The sequence below is a fragment of the Corella eumyota genome, chromosome 2, assembly GCF_963082875.1.
Source record: "Corella eumyota chromosome 2, kaCorEumy4.1, whole genome shotgun sequence".
NCBI lineage: Eukaryota > Metazoa > Chordata > Ascidiacea > Phlebobranchia > Corellidae > Corella > Corella eumyota.
In genome coordinates this window covers 11301728-11327329 of record NC_137491.1, presented here as the reverse complement: position 1 = coordinate 11327329, position 25602 = coordinate 11301728, and the positions used below count along the sequence as shown (strand labels likewise).

Here is a 25602-nt window from a genome sequence, read left to right as displayed (position 1 = left end):
AACCTTTTTAAGTTGATTTAAAGGTTTTTTTTGTATAAAAAATACAAACATGTTTAATGCTGGTAAAGGTGATGTGTTTTTTTAAAAGTTTATCTGATATAGTCAATTTTTTGTATTTATGGAGAGATTGGTGGATTATTTTGCTGTTGTTGGATACGACTTTGAAAGAGAAGGTAATTGATTTTAGTAGTAGTTATAGTTAAGATAGGCTATGTAAGACCTGTTTTATAATATGTACTTCGCACAATTGGTAAACTCTAAGTAATCTATACTTAATTGTTTATCAGTTCAATTAAAAAAATGTCAGAATGTAACAAAATTTGTTATTTATGTATATATAGGCCTATTATTGATTATATATATGATTTTTTTTATTATTCTTGCACAAAGCAACATTTAATTTCTTATTATTCATTATCATGTTTATAACAATTATTGACTGTTATTCTGTTATCATATTGACAGGTTTCACCTTGAACTTGCCTCTTACCCAATTCTTTTTTTATTCCACTTAATTTAGATTTTATTATAAGAACACGAGCATTGAACTAAAAATTGGTTTATGTTACAATATTGTAGGGTATATATAGCCTAATTTATGAAATGTTTTTAAACATCACAACAACCATGCAAGGACTGTACGTGCAAATATCAGCCACTTTTTAATTTTTTTTTTTTTAATATTTGCAACAACTTAATTTTGTTATGTTTTTTTGTTATAGATAAAGATTCTGCATTGAGGGGAAAAGTATTGACACGAATTCCAGATAATGACATAGATGGGATTCCTTTTACACAAGGGATTGAGTTGGTATGTTACAATTTAATGTGCATAATTAAGCTATGCTTTTGCAATGTTAAAATACAATTTGTTTGTTTCTTTGTTTAAAGATTATTGTGTCTTTATACAAAACAAGATCAATAGCCTACTATAGAAATAGAGATTTTTGAGTGAAAAATCAATAGGCTATTATAGTTAGCAACTAGAGGTTCCTTTATTAAGTAGCTTAGTATAGCTTTTTTTTTAAACAAAATTTAAAAAAATGCACCACAAACAAATGTTCTGTATTTTAATATGAAAAAATAATTTTAGTTTTGCCAACCTGGAGGATGGTTTAAAGTTCAGGAACGACAACCACCTACATTTTTTGTATCAGTTTTAACGGATGCGGAAGGCCATCGTAGTTATTGTTGTGTGCACTCTTTTTCTGAACCAGTACGCTCAAACTCTTTGCAAAACCACCAACGAAAACGAACTGAATCAATAAATAACCCCAACCAAAATGATGGACAAAAAAGTGGGAGTACAAGCCCCAGGGGTGAGAAACCCCAAAGTAATGAAAATGGGGTACCAGACGATTATGTCGACGAAGCAATGTGTAGAGTTGATAACGGAGAGATAAATGAAAATGATGAAAGTGATCAAAATAAAGAAAAACAATTGGTTACGTACACCTCAAAATGTTTGGTTTTAATTTCTCGAATTCAGGATTTTAGAGTTTTAAAGGTAAACGTTGTTTGTTTTGTTAAATTACAAATTTATCATAATTAAAAGCATATTATTATTATTACTTATCTGGTCATAATATATATTTACTGTGTTTATACATGTAATAATAAGTAGTTACATGTTAGCTTTTAAATTAAATAACATTTAAAATACAGAATTTTTTATATCTATTGGAATTCTTACAGAGCTTTAATAAAAAATATTTTTTACAGAATTGCCTAGGTCTGATTTACACTGTCTACATAGAGGATCTAAGCCAATCCATAGAAAATGTTATTGCAAAACTATTGTTGATTAGGGTCCCACCTCATGGCTCTAAGATGTTAAGATTTTCAATTGGCGCTGCTGACAAGCAGGTTTTACAAATGCCATCGACTGATAATTTGCCGGTTACAAGATCTTCTGTTACAATGTTACTCAGACAATTGGGTAAGGTGGTCATTAACTACTTTTAATTAATCTTCAGGAGGCTTAAATTATATTTAGTAAGTGTTATATTTGTTTCTGAAGTGGTCTGTATTAAGCAAGAGTGTGCTTCTTAAATATTTACATTTATGTTTTTTTAAAATGTATTTTTTTAATTAAGTATATGTATTGTATGAGCTTATTACAATTTCCTGATAACCTTACTTTTAATTTTAGGTTATGTAATATGTTGATAGTTAAATGTTAAAACAAATTATCAAACCACATTTGATAATTCATTTAAATAAAACTTTTTTCTAGGAATCTTAAACGTGTTAAATATTCTTTGTGCTGCTCTGGTTGATCAAAAATTATTGTTTTACTCGTGCAGTTATACTCGACTAACAGAAGCATGCAATGCTTTAACTGCTCTTATGTACCCTTTTAGATACAGGTTTGTTAATATTCTACTACAATAGTCTATATTGGTTTGTAAATTGTAGCTAGCACACTTGGCATTTAATATACAACATTTTATATATTTACGACATCTCTGTTAGTGGTAAAGTTTAGGTAATTTTTGTATAGCGTGTAAATTTTTAAATTTCTCTTACAAATTTTGCTTTAAGTTGTATTGGTAGACAAGTCTATTTGTTTTAAGAATTTTTTGTGTAAACATTGATTGGCTAGTCTGCCTGTTATATTCTTCCAGTGTCCAGTGTGTTAAAATTACATTGTTATCACAATCACTAGTGTTTTGTAAACTGTAGAGTTGTTAATAGGTTAACTACTGTTTAACCTTATATACTAGCTGTTAATGTTTAATGATTTTTGAAAATAAAAATGTTTAACTGAAGACAAAAGTATTAACTGCTTTAATTCCTTTTTTACCTCTTTATTGGTAAAAAAAAAACTTTATAAAGACTATAAGCGAAGTTAATTTAAAAGTATTAAGTATAATAATAATAATATGATTTTATTTGTTGATTTGCCATTGTCTTTTTGCCAAAATAGGGTTGGTTTAAATGATGTTACTGTTTGGAAAGGGAAATTCCCAACAAAGCAGTTAATCTTTAACCGATTTTTTCAGTTCATTTACAATGTTTAAAATATAAATGATACCCAGTCCCAGTAAACTGTTATATAATTATAAAAATTATAATGTTCACAAATAAGAAAAATAATTTAAATCAATTAAAATATTAGCCTACCTAACATTTTGTATAAATGTAACAGTTTAAAATATCTTTAAATTTACGATTTTTGTAAATTTTATATTTATGTTTTTAGTTATCCATATATTCCCATTCTGCCCAAGCACTTACTAGAATATACTTCTTCACCGACGCCTTATCTCATTGGTGTTCATTCCTCATTTAAAAGTGGTCTTACTGACTTGGTAAAGCAATAATTTTAGTAGTTAAACATAGTAAAACAAACAGAAAATACATAAAACATTTTTTATTGAAAATTTATTTGTAATATTTTTGGATTGTCTTTTTCAGTTTGTTTATATAAATTTTTTTATAAGTTTTGTTTTTCTTTAAGTTGGATGTGGTGACAGTGGATTTAGATGGTGGGGTAATTTCCATTCCAGAATGTGTCAACTTACCCCTTATACCTGAGCCTTATTACACTAATCTTGTTGAAACTTTAACAAAGGTAACGTTTTGATTTGTTTTTTAAATATTTGGCACATAAAATATTAAATTGGTACAAAAAATTTTGCTAATAATAACTAAGACTACATTGTACTTGAATGTTATTTAAGATAAAGTCTTATTTTCTGTAGAAATCATTTTCTTAGTACAACTCATTAAAGTTCACTAATAAAGTTTGCCATTACAAAAAATTTGATTTCTAAAATTGCTTTTTTACTACATCTTTTTTAAATTAAGGTTTTGTTAAATTTAAATAAAAATTGTTAAAAATATTATACATTTTAGGTGTTGTGTCCAGATTTGGTTGTAGCAGATTATGCTTATCCACCTGACCAAGTTAAGTCATCTGAGCCCGAAAGACTGGTGAGGATAAACTGTTTTATTTTAATGTTTAATTTTTCGATTTAAAATATAATTTGAAATACTATTTTTTGTAACAAAATGTAAGAAGCCTACTTCATATTTAAAAGAACATAAAAATGATATTTTGACATTTTTAATTTAAACTTAAATACATTTCATTAAACTTTTTAAAAATAGGATAAAGAAATAAGAGCAATTTTCCTGAGGTTATTTTGTCAACTCTTAATGGGTTATCGATCTTGTTTGCAAGTTTGTCGAATTCACCCTGATCCTATTATAAGATTTAAAAAAGTAAGTTTGTAAATTGTCAAACTTGAATTGCTTTTTTAAAATTTTTATGAACTTAGTGTCATTATTTTAAAATATTGTTAAATTGATTTTGTAATATAAATTTTGATGTCTATAAACATTAGAATATTAATTTTTTTTGCATTTAAAAGGCTAATTTTTAATCTTATAACTAAATTGCTTAGATAAAGATAATTTATATTCTAATGTGTTACATAAAAGAAAAATAAATGTAAAAAGATTAATGAGTTCACCAGATGTTACATAGTAATTTGTAACTTCAACATTAGAGCACATTTTTCCTGTTATGACTATATACTGTTCAGTATAAAAATTACGTAATGCTAATGTGGTCATTTGGTTCAAATGACGTATTTCTTTGGCGCTGAAATAATGAAGTTGTTAGATGTTATGACGTGGTTAGGGCGAATTTCGTTGTAAATTTTTAAAACAATGGTTTTGATCATATTTAAATTATTATTTTTCTATTTTAACATTTCTATGACTGTTTTATTTTTAATTTATTTATCAAATAACAATTGATGTGAAATTTTAAATATATACTTATAGGCCTAAATATATATATTATAAATATGAACTTTTGATTATTTTTTGTGTATTTCGATAAAATTTAACTGAAATTTTTTTAACATTTCAACATACTAAATAATGGACTAACCATTTAAATTTAATAAATTTAAGATTTAGTTTATTTCTTATTATGTTTTTTTTAATATGTATTTTGTAATATGTTTTTGTTTTTTCCTAGGAGCAATATCTTACTATGCGTGGTTTTGATTTAAATGATTCAGCAACCTCAAGTAAATTTGCCCCCAAGCTTTTAGCAAGCCAAGCTTTCTCTTTATTTATACAAAGCATGGGACCCCCGTACAGGAAACTACACAAATTTGATGAGGTAGGTTAATGTTTTTTTAAAGGGTTTGACGTTAACATCTTGTAATGCAAGTTATTAAACTTTGTTTATTGAAATCCTATATTGATGCTTTAACGTCATCATAGTTGGATTAATTTCAAATTTTGATATTTCTTTTTATTTTTTTATGTCAGGGATTAGGCTATTATAACACATATTGTGAAATTTATTATTAAATCGACAATTCTAAAGTAAATTAATTATTAAATAATATATGTTTTTAATTAAATTAAGGCTGTAGATTCTGTTTTATTCTAAAATTGTAAAAAAAATTGTCCGAGTTCAATATCATTAAATTGATAAATTTTCATAATTGAATTCTTTTTTGTTAAGGTTGTATGCGAAATGCCTGAAAGATTACAGGGCGATATTCAAAATATTTCGCTTGGATTAAAACACATTAAACTTATTGCATCAGATCTTTATGTTAATGTAAGTGTTTTTGTTTCTTTAAATTAAAAAAAATCCCATTTAATCATGACAAATTTCAGGCTTATGCTAAGCATTGGTCATTATTGTATAAAATTAATTTCATATAATTTTTTGATTACATATATATACGAAAATTTGTAACGGCTAATTTAAATGTTATTCAGTAACAGTTTAACTAACATATTAATTTAGGCAAAAAAATAATATTTTAAATTTCAAAGTTTTTTTTACAAAAAACAAACCTAAAATCCTTTTAATTAACATACCACAAATAATTTAAAATAAATAAAGAAAATTTAAAAAAAATTAATTTTAGGAAAACCCTAACCACCATCCCATTACTGAAAAAATTCCTAAACCAAGTGAGGGGTCACACAACCGGACCCAACAACCTGTGTTTCCCAAACTATGTCCCACAGCTGCGCAGACATTTATGGAGGAAAAAAAAGGACACACAGAAAAAGAAAGGACCCCAAAAAGAAATCTTAGAACTAAGAAGAGAGTACCAGAAGGAAAAAGACCAAGTAATAGTTTAAAAATATATTTGATACAAAAAAAACATGAGTTGTCTTTGACTTTTAAACTTATATACTTGTTTTTTTATTTAGATAATAATTTAAAATTTCTGTCAACCTTACAAAAATACCAGAGTTTTAATTACACTTTAATTTGCCATACACTTGTGTACTAAAACTTTTTAATGTAATTGTTTAAATTATTTGTACTTTTTAATTTAATTGTTTAACAATTTAGTTTCTAATACACAAAGAGGAACTGTGGCTTCAAGTTCACGAAGATTAGAAGTTTTAAGAAATTTATTGTCATTCATATTCGAAAGTAAAACTTTAGAAATCAAAAAGATATTCCAAGCAGGTATTTTTATTTAAATTAGTATTTTTAAAAACTTTGAAAGTTAATTAATACTAAATTATGTATTATTTTAATAAAAAAGTTGTTAAAAAACAAGTTTTATTTTTTTCTTATTTTTACTTAATTTTTTGGTATAATTTTGTAACACTTTTTAGATCTTAATACTTCAATTATACATCTTTGCACCCACACATAATATATTTATAAATTATATACATATAAAACTTTTATAAATTAATCACCAATTTTTTCGTATTTTGTGTCTAATAATAGTTAATTGCATCACATCATGTTTACCACACTAATTTTACTAACATTTCTTGCATTATTATGATGCATGGGATTCAATTTTATGTGATTTTATTATTCATTCAAGTATTAAACAACAAGCATGTAGTCTTGGTTTACTTACTACTAATAATGATTGACATATTTATTTATGTGGTTCATATCATTGGAGAGTAATGAATGGCTTAAATCTTAAGTTGTGGGTTTATTCTATTTTTATTTTGTGGTTCTTATCATATGTTGGCCAATTACTCCCGTCAGTGATATAGTAGAGGTTTAATATATTTTAAATAACTCCTGTTGATAATAAATGGAAATTACATTCAAACCTTTGGTTTATTTTGCTCTTAATTTATTTATTATTAATTAAGTTCTATACATTTACATCAAGATATCGGGGCATTACAATATTTAATTTAAAAATTTATTCACGTTGTTATTGTACATACTAAGATACCATTTTACTGTATTTAATAAATTATAAAAATAAGCTAAAAAATTTAAATTTATTTTTCTATATTTATTTTTCTAGTGTTAAGAGCTTTAAAAAGTAGAGTGGCCAGGCATGCCTTAGTTGAAGAGTTGGTAGGGTATAGTAACACTCATCCTCAGCTTGACAACCAGCAATTTGATTACATTGCCAGGCTTATAAACAGTGCATTGCAGGTATGTATATCTTGTTTGGTTTATCAAATAGCCTTGCAATAGATATGATTTTTAAATTAAAATACAGGGCATAATGGTCTATATAAGAAATTAAAATAGTAAAAAAAATTTATGTTGTTTGACACATTTTACTTTTATATTGTAGTTTGAATTTTTTTATTCTATGTTAAAGAAAAAAACATTAAAAACATATAAAAATTAATTTTTTTAATCAGTAATTTTTTGTTGGAACATTTTACTAAATTACCATTTACTAAAACATTTTACTAAACTAACATTCTTTTACTAAAAGTCTCTGTTATATCTTGTAATTAAATGCCTATATGCAACCGCATATTAGCAATTGTAATTTAATGTTGCAGGACAGCAGCGGGCAACATGATGAATATATTCTTCCTGCTGACATACTTCCTGTAGTAACAACATTTTACAGGGTGAGCATTGTGTTAAGCTTTATTGCATTACCAGATATGGTTATGTAGCACTGTGATTGCATATTTTAGATGCTGTTAATGTAAATTTATTCAAAAATAAACCTTGGTAAATCGCCATATCTTAACAAAGAAACATTGGCTTATATTTTTTTAAGAATTAAATTTAAAAAAAAAACTGTAATTTTTAATTTTTTGCAGTGATTAATCTTTAAAATTATCTGACTTTACACTATTAAAGACAAATATTTTATAATATGAATGCATTGAAAATTTTGATAATATAAGGTTATAAGTTACTTTCTTATTTATTAAGCTGATAACTTAGGTAATCTTTCTGTCCTACTAAGATTATTTATTTTAACTTTCAATTTTTTAACTAACAATAAATTTAAAATAATGAACAACTTTTTTTTTAAAGTACATAGAAAATAGTTTTTAAAATTTTTGTAAAATTTAAGCTTTTTTTTTTTAGAAATTATGCCCGACAGTGATGCAGTTTATGTACACTGTGGTACAAGAACACCCAGTCTGGACTTCAAGTTTATTTTGGGAAAATGCTTTCTTTGATGATATACAAGATGCTATAAGGAAACTCTATACTAGTGAAATGGGGAAAGATAAAAGAGTTAAATTAAGGGTGGGAGCATATTAATAATGTTAAATATTAGAAGAAAAAAAACTTTGTTTGTAAAAAACACCTAATGTTTACTAGTTGTTGTTTTTTGAATTTCTTGATTAATAATGTTGCTTTTTATTCGCCTACAAGGAAATGGTCAAAACAAGTCATTCTTGTTTTGTGTACATGTTATTTAGTGTTTTTTTAGAAGAATGCTTTTAAAATTAAACTTTAACATTAAATTAAAACATTCATTTTTTAAATAAATACATTTTTATGCCTCCGATTTTTGAATTACTTTTTATCAAGTATTGAAATTTTTTAGTAATTTTTTTTAAGAATTTTAAACTAGATTGCTTATAAAGTGTAATTGTAATTTTACAAAAATAATTTTTTTAAGACTAACATTTTATTTATATTTTATTTTGTTAGAACCAATCCTCCCCAACTCACTCACAAAGTAGTAATGGTAGAAGGGACAACCAACTTTGTATGGAAATTGCTGCTATTGAGGTAAACTTTTTACCGAACTGTGAAATTTTATCTATTCTGTTTAAAATTACTTATTCTAACATAGAAAAATGTGAATTGTTTTATTTAATTTGTTGAACTTTTAAACTTCCTGTTTTATTCTAATATACATAGATTTGGGAGTTTAAATTTATTTTTATAGCGCATTAACAATACAATTATATTTATGCTGAAAAAGTAATTATAAATATAGTAAAACTTTATCATTGTATAAGTTAAAATTACAATTACACAGACCGGCAGCGTGGTGTAGTGGTAAGAACACTTGCTACACCACACATCAGGTCGTGGGTTCAATCCCCACTGATCTCATGCTGTAGCGCCCTTAAGTAAGTTGCTATAAATGGTATAAACTCCTGCTGAGCCAGCACTTGATCAGCAGTATAATTATTGGGCAATTATAATCTATAATATCCTAAACTGCCACAGGCAACTCGAGACTGGGTCGGAGTAACAGTTGTTACTCTATGTTTAAGTCGCGCATTCGACTTTCCCACATCGAGGATAAAGATATATACAAAAAAAAGAAGTTAAATAATCATTATTTTTTTAATTTGAAATTTTATATAAAGTTAGAAATTTATTTTTAGCTTGAATCTTGGGAGAAGAAAACTCCGGAACAACAAAAACAAGATTCGGAGGCTGAAGAAGGGATTGTTTTCAGTCAAGCGATGCACAATGCGCAGCGGATGGTTTTTATGTTGGTTCCACTTGATTCAACGAGGATAAATCGATCAAAATTTTTAAGGATAAACACTGGAGACGAAAGCAACAGCAACAGTTATTTTACAAGCAGGTTAAAATTATTTTATTTTGGTTTTGGTTTAAAAAATGTCATTTTATATTTTAATGACCTTAGGTTCGGTTTCTTAATTTTATATTATTTTTGTAAGCTTTTGCTCTATTAATATAAAGTAGTTTAACTTTTAAATTTTAGGTAATATATAGTTTGAACTTTAACACTTTTTTAAAAAAATTTCAATGTCATAAAATTACCCAGAAGTTTAAAATATACTAAAAAAAAATCCTAGTAAAAGGTTTTAAAATAATATTTATTTGCAATGAATATATATTAACAGCCTTGCTGGGTCAATGAATGGAAGTTTTGATGAAGACTTCGATGAATCATCGGGTGAAAATGGTGATGTGTCGGCCATTGTGTCGAAGTTTGTATCAAAATTTGTTGATCGAGTGTGTACAGAAGCTTATATATCACCTGATCATACAAAGACTTTACTGAACAATGTCTCAGCATTGGTTGTTATGCAGGTATGTAAACTCAAACATTAGTTTTAAAGACTCTATTTGGATTTATTAGAGTTTTTAAAACAAATTTTGTTCTGTATATAATTAATGATATTGATGTTTTAAATAGGTTGAATCACTGAGAGATGTTTGTATGGAAAGCAAAAGGTTACCTCCAATTAAAAAGGTAAGTAAAATTATCATAACTTGGTTAAGTATTATTATATAATAGTTTTATGCAGTTTTATATATGTGTTGTTACCATCTTTTAAAAACAAAAATTAAAAATCAGATCAGAATGCAATTAGTTTTTTGCTATGTTAAGATTGCTAATTTCTTTTTTAAAATCAATAATAAAAAAATTATATTTAAGAAAAAAATGAATTGAAACTTATATTTAAAAACACAGTTAATTTCTAGTATACAAAACAATTTTATTAATTAGGCGAAACTCCTCTTACCCACCTTACTACATGGAGAAGAAGAATCCTTTAATGGACCCATACGAGGCTATCTTACCCCAGATGGACGTGGGGTTGCTACAGGGGGTCCACTTGGGGGCCCTGTCTTATTACCTGCAGAGGGAGCTTTGTTTGTTACCAACTACAGGGCAATATTTATTGGAACTCCATGTGATCCACTTGGTAAAAAAACAATGTTTTGTTATATTGAAAATAACGTTAAAGAAGACAAAATAATTTTTAACAATAAATTTTTTAATAACAGTGTAACTATTATTAATAAACAATAGTCTCAAAAAAAACTCAATAAAAAATGCAAAACTAACTTGTGATTTTTTGTTCCGGACAGATTAATAAAATAAAAATTTATCATTTAAAAGAAGACCGAATAATTTTTAGTAAAATATACATCTTTTTTTTTACTTTCAGCTTCAGAACAAGTTGTGATTCGATCTTTTCCTGTCTCAACTTTGTTTAAATCAAAAACTTTTAACGTTCATGATTTCCCATCAATCTCCGATATTGACTCTTCATTACAAGTAAGTAGTAAAAATGGCACATATATCTTTATATTTTTGTGATATAGGCAATATATTTCAGACTAAAAGATACATAAAAGTAATGTGTTCTACTTTTATTTGTAATATTACAATAAATTTTTAAATTAATGATTTCATTACTAAATCTAATTTTTATGATTATAATAAGTTTTGAAAAGAAAAAAAATTATTTCTTGTTTATTCATGTGTGTGTTAAAAAATATTTTTTATGATTAGCATGGAGTTCAACTAAGGTCCTCCACGTTCCAGTTATTATTGTTCTCGTTTGATGAAGATGTTGCATCCAATGAACAAGAAAGACTTGTGGAACAACTTCACGCTCTCCGGTAAAATTTGTCAAATTACTGAAGTTGTTATAAAAATTTGATTCTATCAAGTTTATGTTATTTGATTTGCAACTTTATTTTAAGTTTTATTTAATAATATTTCATTAAATTCGTTAAAAAATAGAATTCTTTTTTCATGATTTGCAATTTAATTTTTTTTTTTAAAACTAAACTTAGTATTTATAACTAACAGTTTTTTTTTTGTTCATCAGGTATCCTAACAACATACAAGGATCATTTGCATCAGTAATTCCAAAATCTAAAGTTTCAATGAGACACAAAACTATTTCTCCAACAGTATCAAACACTAGTGCTATATCTACTTCGGGGTAAATTAAATATAACCTATTTGGTGTTTAAAAATGATTAAAAATACATTGATATCACTGAAATTTTAAGCAAATAGTTTTAAAGTTAAATTTGCAGTAAGGATTTGGTTTATTTCATGCGATGTTGTTTTTTTTAATATGTTAGTTTTTATAATTAATATGATATTTAGATTAGAATTTAAACTCTAAAGCTGCACAAAGCTTAATATATACTTGTAACTTAAAGCTGCACAAAGCTTAATATATACTTGTAACTTAATTTTAATTAATTTAATTTAATTAACTTTTGGGTACGAATTTTTTTGGGATAGTGTTTAATTTAATTTCATTAACTTTGGGGTACAAATTTTTTTGAGACAAGCTTGGTTGGTGTTTTTGCGAAAACAGGTTTAATATATACAAAGAACTTTTAAACCATAACATTGTGAAAAAGATTAACATAACTCATATTCATTTAGAACGTCAAGTGCTAAGACATTAGCAAAACAAGTGAAAAGAAAAGTTGGTTTAAATAAGGGAAACAGAATATCGCGTCTCATATTACCTGATGCAAAAAGTCGAACTTTATATTATCCAGCAGGAACACAAAGTGTTAGTTCTGTGTCTCAATCTTCTGGTTCTACCAGCACTTTACCAAGGTAAGTAAAATAAATATACTTTGTTTAACTTAAAGAGGTTTTTATTCAATTTTTGGTTACTGTAGACTGGTAAAAATTTGAGCAACTTTTTCCAAAATTTCCATGACTTTTTCATGGTAGTTTAAAAAAATTGGGAATAAAATTTTAGTCTTTTTAATATCCCTCTATTTAATGAATAAGATGTACTTTTGAAAAATTAATATAATTTTTAAGTAAATTTTGAAATAATTAGAGACTTATTAAACTTCACTAAAATCTAATAAAATATTAAATACAGGTTACCAGCAATTGACGAAGCAATGGCAAAAACTTTGTCCAACAAAGACACGATGAACAGATTAATTTTAAGATCGAGTGAAAATGATTACAAGAGGATAGGACTTATAACCCCTGAGCATCATAAGTTTAGGTTGTCGAGGTGCAATCGAATGTTTTCTGTTTGCAGAACGTAAGATTTATAAACAAATTTGAATAATCTATAAAAAAACATAAAAATATTCTAAAAAAAAAGATATATATATATTTTTTTTAAAGAAAATTTAATATTATTGCAACTTTTACAGTACTTTATTTAAGTTGATTTTTTATCATACCAAGCCTTTTGCCAAAGTTTAAAATATTAACATATTACTCTTTATTGTCAGGTCTAACAATAACTTAAACTTATTGAGTTAGTTTTTAATTTATTTTTTAGCTACCCCACATGTGCTATACTTCCCATGAATATGACCGATGATCAAATCAAATCTATAGCACATTGTCATCATAATTCTCGCTTTCCTGCTATCGTGTGGATGCATCCAAACACAAAGACATTGCTGTTACGTGCGAGTGGCATCAGATCCAGAATAGCTTCTTCTTTGTTTAAACATGGACAGAAAGCTCCAATGCGTGAGTTTTGAAATTTTTTTAGTTTTAAAAATTAATAAATTAAATAAATTAAAAGTTTTCAATATTTTTAAAACTACTCTGGTACTTTAAGTAAAAGTTTGCCTGAATACAGTTTTAAGATTTTTCATGGTTTTTAGTTTCAGATGAGGGAACTGTGGGAAGTTCATCAGAGGAAGAAAAATTTCTTCGCAACATTGCTGAGCTCACCACTCATCACAAAACTTCCGGACTCTTCCGACCAAAATCATCCACCAGTTTAAACAGCTTAGCATCTGAGGTATTTTTTTTTAAATTTATTAACGTTAAAATAAGAAAAGGGTATTAGTAGCAAAGGCATTTTGGTTTTTATTTGTCAATATTTATAAAGTTTTTCTAAAAATACTTACAGCCTTACAAATATAAAAGAAATTTAATTTTAATTGGTATTCAAATGTTTTTGTCCCAATTTTGAATAATTTACACATAACAGAAAGTTATTTTATAAAATTTAATTTTTAAGACAATTTACTACTACTTTAAAATAGACACCAAACAGTATTTTTTATTTAGTAAACTTTAATTTTTAGTCTGGAAAAAGCAAAAATAATCGGGGAACAAAGCTAACCAGCTCTGTTCGTGCTCTACCAAAGAGTAAAAAGCGGGGAACTTTAACAAGATCGAATGGGAAGAATGCTTCAGAGCAACTACAACAAATTAACAGTCATCCGGTTAGTTTATTAAATTTTTTTTTTGTTAATTGTGTATTAGTACAACTTTTTACATTATATTTTGAAGATGTTGGCATTTTAAAACAAAGTTCTTATTTTAAGCAACAAAGAATTTTTGCAACATTGACTTTGTTTTTTCTTTTATTAATTGTTTAAGAAATGGTATAAGTAAGTATGCAACTTTAATAAGGCCTGTTTTATGTGGTAAAGTAAAAATTAGTTTACTTTGCTAAATTTATCTGTAGGCTAATTTTTTTTTGTTTACAAAAAAATTTATTAAAATACCAAATGACAATAAATTTAAACATCATTTTAACAATATGGTTATTATAGGTAAATGAAAAACCAACACAAACAAGTGCCATGCAAAATGGAAACAACACCTTAGCTCAATTTGCTATGATCAGGTCCATATCACAACAGGCACAATTTTACATACTCGGTGACAAAGGACAACTAAAGGTTTGTTCATTTTTTTTTAGTTTGTTGATGAAGTAGATAAATTTTGATTGTAATAAAATTTTATTAAAACTCTTTTATTAATTTATAAAGAAAATTATTTTCTTTATTTGGCATGTTAATCATTCTTTAATACTTGTTTTTTTAAACATTTTATTGGCTTCAAAAAATTAATTTTAATTCTGTCAATCAATTCTGTTAAAATTTTCTGAATTATTTATACAAAAAGCAATAACCATTTAAACAATAAGGGTCTGTCTGATAGCCAGATATATTTTTAATATAAGATATTTGATAATCCCTTTATTAGTTTATTAACAGTTTTTAAACTTTAACAGTTTAAACAATAAATGGAACATGGAGTTTACTTAATAAGATATTTTTAATTAACTTTCAATGTGGCAAAAATATTATTATAAGTTATGTGGTTTCCAGTATATTTTAGTTATGTTATTCAGCTTTATGACCTTTTTAAAATTAAAGATTCGCCTATTTGATTTGAGTTAGATAAATAGCTTAAAACTATTTTAGATTAGCCCAGAAGAAAATTTGAAACATATTGCATATCTGCAAGCTTAAATTTGTTAGAGAAAATTGAGTTTTTAAAATTGTTATTATACTTCATTAAATATTAAATTGTTTTTATACTTCGATTTGGTAGCATTTGTATTTTAGTTAAGGCTGTACTAAACATTTTTATTAGTTGATTTCATTGTGTTATAACATTATGTTATAACTGGCTGCTTGTTAAATTTGATATTACTTTAAATGATATTGTTGTTGTTAGGTTAGCATTTTATTGGTTTAAAAATTTGGTGCGAAATGTACAAGGCGGCAATATATTTTCAAATTTAACATTTTATATTTGACATTGCGTAAAGAAGTAAACAAGAATACCAGGGTAAACAGTTTTTAATAAAACACAATTCCAATTTTTTTTTATAAAAAAAGCCACACAATAAAATTGATTATGTAAGGTGTAAAAAAAATACAATTAAACCTAATTACAAAAATTACATGGGAAATTACAGAAAATATATTACAAAGCAAAAGCATCAAATTGTTACTTAATATTTCGGCGCACCACATGCTATCAATTCTGGGTAAAATTGGGTTCCAGAACTGCAGGATCTATGATACGTTTGGTCATGTACACACTCATAATACTTTGTGCAATCATTTGGATCTGGAAAATATCCTTTTTCTGCTCCACATTCAAATGGGATGTTCTTATACACTCGAAGGGTGAGAGATTTTGCATCTGTTGCCATTTCACCGACAGATTGGTAAGCAGCTGATCTGACCTCGCACCAAAATCTTCCACTATCCGATTCCACCAAGTTGGATATTGTGAGTGATTGGCCTAAAGTTTTATAAAAAAAATATTATTACAGAAAATGCAATAAATATGCACTTAATAAGGGTGTTTTGCCTAAGATGTGTACCAGAAAGCTGAGCTCTATTTTTCCAATCTCCATGTGAAGTTATCTCATCCTCCTGTGGTCTAAAATGAGTTGTTTTCTTTATGACTGGCAAGATTTCCCCTTCATTTGATCCCTTATACCATGCCACATCATCACACTTCATTGATTTTTCCTTGCACCTAAAATAAATAAAAAACACTTGTTCATGGATTTTTATTTGTCTTTTAGGGTCTAATATACTGGGGATGCATGTGTATAATGTTCATTCAGTTAAATGAACTTCAATTAAAGATTAATTTTTAAATTTAATGTTTTGATTAAAAATTTTACAATTTTACAACAAATGTTAAACATATAAATTTACTCGCAATCCAATGTCACACTCTTTCCAACATTAACTTCTTGACTCTCCCCGACTTCAACAAAATTAAATTTGGGGTATCCTTCGTTGATGATGGTTAGTCCCACAGACTTCATGTCCATTCCCAACTCAATATTATTTCTGTTCTCCAAAGTCACATTACACCAGTAGTTGTGGGTGTCAGCGCTATTCTAAAAAGCAAAATAAAATGTACAACTAAAGCTACAAAAGAGAGTTAAAATTTTTTTTTAAATGTACATAAAAATTACTTACCGCATTAAAGCTTAAATCAGGAAGATCGTTTGTTACGATTCTGAGTTCAAGATCAGAATTTAGAAGATCAAATGATACACATTTTTGGTTTGTTTGGGTATATCCATTGCATCTTACTATTGGGGTTGAGTCTAAAAGGCCATGCCCAAAACTCCAGGTAATACTCACAGCTGCAGTTGGAGCATGTGGTATTTCATAGTCACATTGAAGCTTGATTTTATCATTTGGAGCAGCAGTGACCTCATCATTCTGCAAAAAATGCTAAACTTTAGCAAAAATGAGTAGGCTGGTCTTACATAATTAAAATCATAGTGTATTAATAAAACTCTGCTTTACAGAAAAATTATCATTTAAACATAAACTTTTTTAAAAATATTTTTCCATTAAAAAAAACAACTTAAAATAAAGTAATAACCGGGGTTGAAACTTTGATGTCCAGGTTTTCATAGACACAATAAGTTGATGCTTGACCCACAAACACTAAAGCAATGCAGAATATTAAAGATTTCATCTTGTTCTCTCTTTAAAATCACTCTAAGAAAAATTGCTTTCTAAAATTTGTGTTTTTCTGAAAGTTAATCAGATGTGATTTTTGAGTGAAAAAATGTTTGCTTTTATAGTTTTTTTTTGGTGGTTACCCACACTTTTCTTGTAAGTGTTGCGCTCTTAAGTTAATATTTACAGTTCTTATAAATCAGGTCGTGAATAAAAGTTAAATTGCAACGCATGATTTTTTTTATTACACAAATAGTTTCTAGATTATTCAAGTGCATTCTAAATGTTACTATAATAAAGTAAAAGGTAAATTTTTATTTTACTTGTAATAAAATTTTAATAAAATCTGTCTATTTTATTAGTTCATTAAAAAACATATTTTCATCATTTTTTTCAATTACTTTTTTATTAAAAAGTTTATTAGTTTTTAATTTTAAATTTTTTTTTCTTTTTAAAAACTAATTTAAATTCTGTCACAGAATTTTGTGACAGTTTCTTCTTCCATATCATTGAGAAATAATAAACAGTATAACAATAAGTTCCTTGTCTGAAGATATTTGATGATCTTTTTTATTACTTTATTATCATTTTTAAATTTGACTTTTAACGTGTACAACAATAAAGGGATTGTCATGAAGTTTACTTAATAAGATATTTTTAAATTAATTTTTGGTGTGGTTAAAAATCAATATTTGAATGATATTCACTTACATTTTTTTTAATTTGAAATTATGTTTTGTAAGGTTCCTTATGGTTTTAATAAAATTTAATTGGTAAAAAAAAATTTAAATTAAATTTAGGATAATGTGTTAAAAGTAAATTTTGTGACAGACGACATAAAAAATTCACGAATATTGTTATTGCGCTGTAACTAAGTATTAGTCATGATTTTTAAAACCTATTTTAACAAATTGTTACTTAAAGGCTTAAATAAAAACTTTGTAAAATTCCTTAAAATTTTATATATGCCAATCTATTGTGATTAAGACATTTGGAATTTTTACAAGATTTTTAATCATGTCACTGACGTATGTTAAATGTTTATTTACATTGTTTACGTGATTAGGATCCATTTATCATTTTGTGTACATAGTCTATATTTATTTGCAAAGTTAACAAGATGTTGTCATGTATTTCTCATTGTGTATAGATAAGGTTTAAACAATATTTTGATGTGCCTAAATTTACTAATTTTTATCATAATAATGATACAACAAATTTAAATATATGAGTACAGTTCATCATGTGGATGCAAAATTTTTATATAAAAGTTGCCTTAATGATTAATCAATTTTTAACCGTTATTAAAAATTTTAACTCAAAAATAGGTATTTATTTAACTTTTTCAAGTGAAATTAAAAAATATATACCTATTTTTTAATCAGTTTTGTTTTTTTATTTGCAGAATGTTAAACATGAACAACAAGGAAAGGTTTTGTTCGTTCCCATCGAGTTACCAGAACCTAAACAAATACGAACAAGTTTTAAAACTTTGCTCAAATCTTGTCTACCTGCTGACCCTCCCCCTGTGGCTAGTAGTAACCAGCAGAGCAATCAATCACAACAGCTGCATGACTCAAGTAACGGTTACTTAAAGGGTGTGGAAGAATCTGGATGGCTTGAACAAGTAATTTTAAGTTTTTTAAGTATTTAACAAGAATAGTCTTTAAAATATATATTTTGTAGTAAATATGGACAATGTTTATTTTTTCCAAGTAAATTTAGTTTCTAAGTCCACTCTTTTGTATTATTGCATTGCATAAAACCATTTAAAACACGCCAACATTTAAATTTAAGTGACCAAGAATAAAATAGTTTTTAGATAATTTTTGTTTTTCCTATCTAGGTAAGAATAAATATGTTTTTATTTATGATATTAATCTTTTTCTCCAAGGTGTCCATCTACCTTCAGGCATCAGGAGCAATTGTAGACATCATGGACATACATGGAGCTTCAGTGATGTTGGCTCTTTATGATGGCTCGGACGTTGTTCCTCTTGCTTCTTCTTTGTCACAACTTCTTCTCGATCCCCATTACAGGTAAGTAGTTTTTTAGGAGAATTTCTGTTTTAAATTAAATATAAAGTTAACATCGCATTTTGTTATGTTAACCTAAGAATTTTTGAATTCTATTTTGTGTTATTTTTTTTCATCCTTTTTTAAATCATTTTTTATTAAATTTTATCAATTAACAATTAAAAATATTTTTATAATAATTTTATAACAATCAAAACTTTCCTAATATTATTTAGTTAAAACTTTCTATACATATGGTATTTGCTATTGTTTAACTTTACCACCATGAGAAATTTTAACTCTTAAATGTTATTTCTTTAGAACTATTGAAGGTTTTCAACTTTTAATCCAAAAGGAATGGTTGTCATTTGGTCATAGGTTTGCTCATCGAAACAGATTTAATGACGCACAATCAAGTGGTTTTACTCCCGTTTTTCTCATGTTTTTGGATGCTGTATATCAGGTGGGTTATTTACATTAGTTAGAATTATTTTACCTGTTCCTGAAATCTTTTTATAACTTTAATTTAAAATTACTAAATTAGATCCATGATGACCAACTTTGTTATTTTTAATAAAAAAAAATATTTTCTTGTACAGTCTCTTGGTATCTTAAGTATATTTGGCAACTACTTTATTTTCTGATTAATGATGTTTACCAGTATTTAACCTAAAATTGGCACTTGATAATGTCACTATAAATGAATGCCATTGTCAACTTGATATTTAAACTTAGATAAAAATATTTATACAAGGGGATGTTTTTTGATTGCTATTAATGTTTGTAGAATAAATTTTTGTTTGCAAAACACATCAATTAAGAAAATCTACATAATATTTTTATTAAAAAGTTTAAAAATTCCATCTTTCTACTGTCAAAATCAAAGTTAACTATTAATTAAATATTAAAAAACATCAGTAAAACCTTAAAATCAACTAATAAATAATTTCTTGTTTACAGATCCTTAATCAAATGCCGATGTCGTTTGAATTTAATTCCAAGCTCTTGGAAGTTATTGCTTATCACTCCATGTCAAACAGATTCAACACATTTCTTCTTGACTCTGATTACGAAAGATTAGAGGCGGGAATTTTATTTGATAAACAACCAATGGTTAAGATGAGATCACAGTCAACACCAGGTTAGCATTAAGTTTAAATATTTTGCAAAAACTTGTCAATAATGTTTATTATCACTTTTAAAATTATTACCATTTTAAAAGTATTATATTAATTAAAATTTTTTTTATAGTCATGTCAATTTTTAAATTTTTTGCTGTATATATATTTTAAGAGATTTAAAAATAAATCAATTAAAATGTAAAATTTCTAAATCATAACATTCAAAATGAATACAAATAAAAAAACGATTTTTTTGTCCATAAATAACCTATCCCAAATTTGTTCTTAAATTTTTAGCAACATCTTTACAACGCTCGGATCGCGACGTAAAATCACTGTGGGAATATATTTATTCAATTCACAAATCATCTACTGTGTTTCTTAACACTTTCTACTCACCAAACCACCTGACTGCAAAGGTAAACCATTCTTTAAGTAGGAATACATAAAACTTGCAAGTCAGTAACGAACCAAATATTGATGGAATAATTTGTAGTAGAAATATTGCTAAATTTCCCACATTTTTTTATATAAATATTTGTAGTTTTTAAATAAATCTTTTTATATATATTTACATGGAAAAAATCGTTTACATTATCTATTATAAAATGTATTTTTTTTTATTATTTGTTTAGATATTGAGGCCAGTAAGTGGAGTATGTAGAATGAAAGTGTGGCCATATTACTTAAGGGAAGCGTTAGGTGAAGGACCTTGTTATGATGGGTTGTTGGGTGAAATGACAGCCGGGACTAACCACACAGAGCAAGTAACAACTGAGGTATATGGGAGACCGTTTATTGTGTTTTTACTTGATAGTTGTGCATCCTTTAAAGATAATTTTACAATAATTCTTTGTTCAACAATAGTTCAACAATTTTTTCAACAATAAGTTAATATTTTGTTATGTTGACTCCTTCGTTTGCATATTTTTAACCTTTCGTGTACTGTGAAAATATGTTATTCAATCATCTGTTTAAATAAAATTTAGGCAAATGAAGCATGGGTTGGAGGTACAACTGGTAGGAGAACAGTAAATGCTTGTTATGATAATGTTACTGAAGCCCAACCTGATTCAATTAAGTAAGTTTATTGTAAGAATTGTCAACAAAACTTTTCTATTTTATGAAAACTATTTTTCAGATTTGTGTATTTACCAATATTTTTTTATTATAAATAATATAACCACTAATATGGTGTTTAGAATGTTATTAAACGAGATTGGAAGACTGAAGTCAGAACTAGGAATTAAGACATCTAGCTGGGAAGAAACTTGGATGGAAACAAACAAAATTAATGAAGATGAAGAGGTAATGTTTAAAAATTAAGAACAAATTTTAAGTGGTACACATAACTAAATACAACTTTTTTTAAAAATTTTGATCAGTTGTTGTTATTTTTCAACATAGCAATCATGTCCAGCATTTCACAACATTAACTCAAATGTCATTTGACAATGTCATTGAATAGGCTGGGCCTACCTATTTAATATATAGTTTAAAGTCTTATTATGTTAATACATTGTGTTTGGTTTTTATGTTATATAATAGCTGTGATTTTAGTTAAATTAACACATAAATTTTTGAATACATTATTGTGTACAACCAAACACTACTAGCTAAAATAAAACATGGAACTTGATCATTGCCTAAATTTAATTGCTTTATTATTTCCTTATTTAGATAAAGGTTCCACAAGTTACTGTACAAGCATGCAAAGAAGCACAATCAATCCATAAAACATTAACTGTGGATCTTATACACAAGGTAGACCAATATTTATTCTTTTTATGGTATTAACATTAGGCGTTTTTGTTAGTTTTATTATGGTACGATATTACCAAAAAGTCATAAAATTAAAAACCAACAAGATGTTATATTTTGCAGCAATTTTGCTTTTTTAAATAACTGAGCAATTGTGGAAAAAGTAGATAATATAAACTGTTACCTTATGATCTAAAAATTTTAGTTTGTATCTTAATGTTTATTTAATAATATCATTTTGGGGTAAAAGAACCTACCACTGCCCAGAAGAAACCGTTATTTTTCTGTAAGTTTTGTGCACAGCATTCTATCACTGATATAGGCATAATGTGCCAGACATTTTTTTTCATACTTTTTTTTTTAAATTTATAATGAAATTTGAAAAAATTTACACCGGTGATTATTCATCCTTGATTTCCTTATCTTGTCTAACTTTTGTTTTAATTTTTTTTTGTATTTTTGTAGCAAACTTTTTAAAATAGTGTTTTATTTATTTTTTTGGAATTAAGTATTGGTTTGTTAATATTCTTTTTGCAATTAACAGTTGCAATGACTGTATGATAAACTGGCAAAAAAGTTTGTTTAAATTGGGTAAAGCAATTTTGTGATAACAGCATTGAAAACAAATGTGCTGGCTTGAGGGTTAGATTTGGAATTTTTTTGGGGGAAAACTAACTAAAATGTTTTGGAAAAACCAAATAAAATATGTAAAAAGTGCAAATATATTAAATCCAAACTTGAAGTTTAAATTTTGAAGCTGTTGCATTAAAACAAAAACTATTTATCAAACTGCCATAACAAATTTTGTTTTATAAAATTGTGTCTAATTTTTTTGTAGTAAATCAAAATTATTTATTGTTTTATATACTATGTCTTAACAAACACAGAATCTGGAAATATATTATCAAAGTCAACAACCTCAGTTGTTAAACCCTCAACGTTTACGGTCTATGTCCAATGTTATAACTTCAATAACCAACCCTGGCTTGGTATACTGTCTTAATATGGTGTCTGTCTTTTTATCTTTTGTTTAAATTTGTTTTTAGTGGTGTTTTTTGTTAATGTGTTTTTTGTTTAGATATAGATGTGTTTTACTGACATTAAGTAAAGTTTATATTTGGGTCCTAGCCTTATGTTAGTTTGCTAATTTTTTTTAAGAGTTTTTTTTATTAGAAATTAGATATTTAAAGATAACTGCCTGGTGTGTATTTATAAGTTATTCGTTTTTTGTTTCTTTTTATTAACAAACCATTGTTTTGTTTTATTTACTCTGTTATTGTCTATTTTATTTAATTTAAAATGGTTTATGTTTTGTTATTTTTACTTTTTTGATGTATACTTTACCTACACTTTGGCAGTTCTTGCAAGTCACTGTAAAGACTGTTAAAAATTTTTTATAATTATTACAATTAATAGTAGAACAACTTCTGATAAACTATAAAAAACAAAAATTTTTAAACTCATCCTGATTTTTTTCCTTTTTATACATGTAATTGAATATTTTATTTAATTTTTAATTGTTTCAAATATGTTTAAAGCGTTCTTCAGCCACAACAAGGGAAGACACAATCTCTGAATCCTCTTACATGGGAGATGGTAACTCAGATGGATTTACCATGCGACCTTTAAGTGATTTAAGAGATAAAGTTTCACTGTACGACCAATTTCAAACTTCAAAAATTGAGGTAATTAAATTTTAAAAATAATATAAAATGTGTTTTTAAAATATACATTATGCAAAAAAGTGAAAATTACTTGGAATAAGATTTAATCCATTTTGCTATATTTTCTACTTGTATTGATATACCACTATCTGTATGCTGATATACCATGTTCAATTTAGCTTAGTTAAAGAAATTACTTGAAACATTATAAACAATGTTATGTATGTAGGTAAGAACTTATGAAGGATCTTTGTGGAAGCAAGGAGCTTACATGAGAGGTTGGAAACTAAGGTTCTTTGTTCTTGATACAACAAAACATGAGGTAAGTTTATGATATTGCAAAAATGTTATTTATAATATTAAAAAAAAGTTAAAATTTTTGTGTGTAATTTTGTAATGTTAAGAAATGCATTACATTTTGGTTTATATTTTTATTTTATTGTTTTGTTTTAGTTACGTCAATATGAAAACAAAGGTGATACCACTTGTAAAAGTATAATCGACCTGAAAGATTTAGAATCGGTAAAACTTATTGACCCACTTTCTAATGCACCAAAAGGCACAGAGGATAAATCATTTTTTGAGGTAATCCCTTAAAAATATTTTTTATATTTTTTTAAATTTTATACTGTTTGAGGTTCTAGTACAAAGTTAACGTGTTATCAATTTTTACCTTTTAACCAAAATTAGTTTTATTCATTTCAGGTAAAAGTTGCAAAAAGAGTCTACCACTTTATAGCAACAAGTGAGGCTTCAGCACGAGAGTGGGTAGACAACTTACAAGTGGCTTTACAGTAGGCCATAAATGTTGTATGTTGTCATTCACAGAAGGAAACAACTTTGCTTTATGAGGGGGCAATTGTAATAAAAAAAAGATGGAAAAGTGATAACAGTCGTTTTTATATCACTGTGATGTGTGGTTTTGGTTGAATTACTGATTTTATTTTTATCAACCTTTATTGGTAAATTCTTTCAGAAAAGTTAAAGATAACAAAAACACTTGTTTGTAGACATTTTTCCCATTTAGAAAATGCCCTTTTTTAAACAACACAAAGTGGTACGGAAGGAATCATAACTATTAGTTTTCTAGCTAAGCATGGTGTAGTTACGGTATATGCATTTTGTTATGCAATAACCTGCCTTAAGTTAATTCATTTTTTTTTGAAATCTTTTTATAGAAAAAATTGTTGGTCTTCCTTTTGGTTTTATATTTAATTTGGCGTAGCTATGATTATTAATTTTTTTTATTGGAAAACTTTTGCAGGAATAGTTAAAAATTAAAAAAAAAGATTTCAAACTTATATAGGTTTTAACAGCAATGTACTTGTGTTGTTAATATATTTACAAATTTAAATTATTCATTTTAAAATGTTAAAAACTTTAAAAATGTTGTTTTGGTTGAACAGGTTATTGTTTTTTATTTAAAATCTTAATAATTCTTGGGCTTTTAATTGTTTCAATATTTTTTTTCACAAAGGAATTTGCCATCTTGTTCGTACCCAAGCAATTTAGATTTTTATTTTTCGTAGCTTGGTGTTTTTGTTACTTAATTTTTAAATGGTTGTTTGCATTTTATCTGTTTGTTGAAGAGCATTTTAATGGTGCTTTTCAAATAGAAGTTTGTAATTTTCTACTTTTAAAGATATTTAAATAAACTATGATATATTTTAGTTCAAAGATAAAAGCTTGCATCTGCAATTTATGTACTTAGTAGTCTAATTTTCTTTTAAATGCTGTTATGCTTCAAATTTATTAAATAACAATTTTAAATATATTTAAATTTCTCTTTTTGTATTATGTTAATTAATGGATTTCTTTGTATATTAAAAATTTAAATTATAAAAACTTTCGTCATCCTTTCCTGAAATTGCAT

At 26.3% G+C, this 25602-nt stretch overlaps 2 protein-coding genes across 2 annotated transcripts; one reads left to right on the top strand and one right to left on the bottom strand.

Moving 5' to 3' along the window:
• The first annotated feature begins 21 nt into the window (after positions 1–21).
• Positions 22–25601, top strand: LOC145743698 (myotubularin-related protein 13-like). The gene is made up of 44 exons (XM_082561729.1): positions 22–173; positions 723–811; positions 1094–1507; positions 1723–1939; positions 2237–2369; positions 3206–3314; positions 3464–3577; positions 3862–3939; positions 4117–4230; positions 4997–5143; positions 5495–5593; positions 5910–6117; positions 6347–6466; positions 7284–7417; positions 7780–7851; positions 8324–8488; positions 8900–8980; positions 9589–9794; positions 10078–10267; positions 10374–10430; positions 10689–10887; positions 11134–11243; positions 11481–11590; positions 11803–11919; positions 12378–12557; positions 12835–13005; positions 13252–13448; positions 13586–13725; positions 14015–14155; positions 14489–14617; positions 18573–18794; positions 19062–19207; positions 19505–19646; positions 20144–20324; positions 20602–20723; positions 20940–21083; positions 21294–21385; positions 21507–21612; positions 21985–22068; positions 22953–23054; positions 23604–23750; positions 23959–24051; positions 24183–24314; positions 24435–25601. The coding sequence occupies exons 1-44, from the start codon at positions 119–121 to the stop codon at positions 24525–24527; spliced, it is 6102 nt and encodes a 2033-aa protein (XP_082417855.1). The 5' UTR covers positions 22–118; the 3' UTR covers positions 24528–25601.
• LOC145743699 (uncharacterized) lies at positions 15452–17235 on the bottom strand. Its single transcript, XM_082561730.1, has 5 exons — positions 17088–17235; positions 16673–16921; positions 16403–16590; positions 16060–16217; positions 15452–15977 (listed from the first exon to the last, which is right to left on the bottom strand). The coding sequence occupies exons 1-5, from the start codon at positions 17181–17183 to the stop codon at positions 15682–15684; spliced, it is 987 nt and encodes a 328-aa protein (XP_082417856.1). The 5' UTR covers positions 17184–17235; the 3' UTR covers positions 15452–15681.
• Position 25602: the final 1 nt, after the last annotated feature.

Excerpts from the sequence above, each read along its gene's own strand:
- LOC145743698 (XM_082561729.1), top strand. The coding sequence starts at position 119 with ATGGAGAGATTGGTGGATTATTTTGCTGTTGTTGGATACGACTTTGAA. Across the intron at positions 20,325-20,601 it reads GAGATCACAGTCAACACCAG|CAACATCTTTACAACGCTCG; the intron begins GTTAGCATTAAG and ends TTAAATTTTTAG. Across the intron at positions 23,751-23,958 it reads TTCAAACTTCAAAAATTGAG|GTAAGAACTTATGAAGGATC; the intron begins GTAATTAAATTT and ends TTATGTATGTAG.
- LOC145743699 (XM_082561730.1), bottom strand. The coding sequence starts at position 17,183 with ATGAAATCTTTAATATTCTGCATTGCTTTAGTGTTTGTGGGTCAAGCA. Across the intron at positions 16,591-16,672 it reads CTGATTTAAGCTTTAATGCG|AATAGCGCTGACACCCACAA; the intron begins GTAAGTAATTTT and ends TTTGCTTTTTAG. Across the intron at positions 16,218-16,402 it reads AGTGTGACATTGGATTGCGA|GTGCAAGGAAAAATCAATGA; the intron begins GTAAATTTATAT and ends TATTTATTTTAG.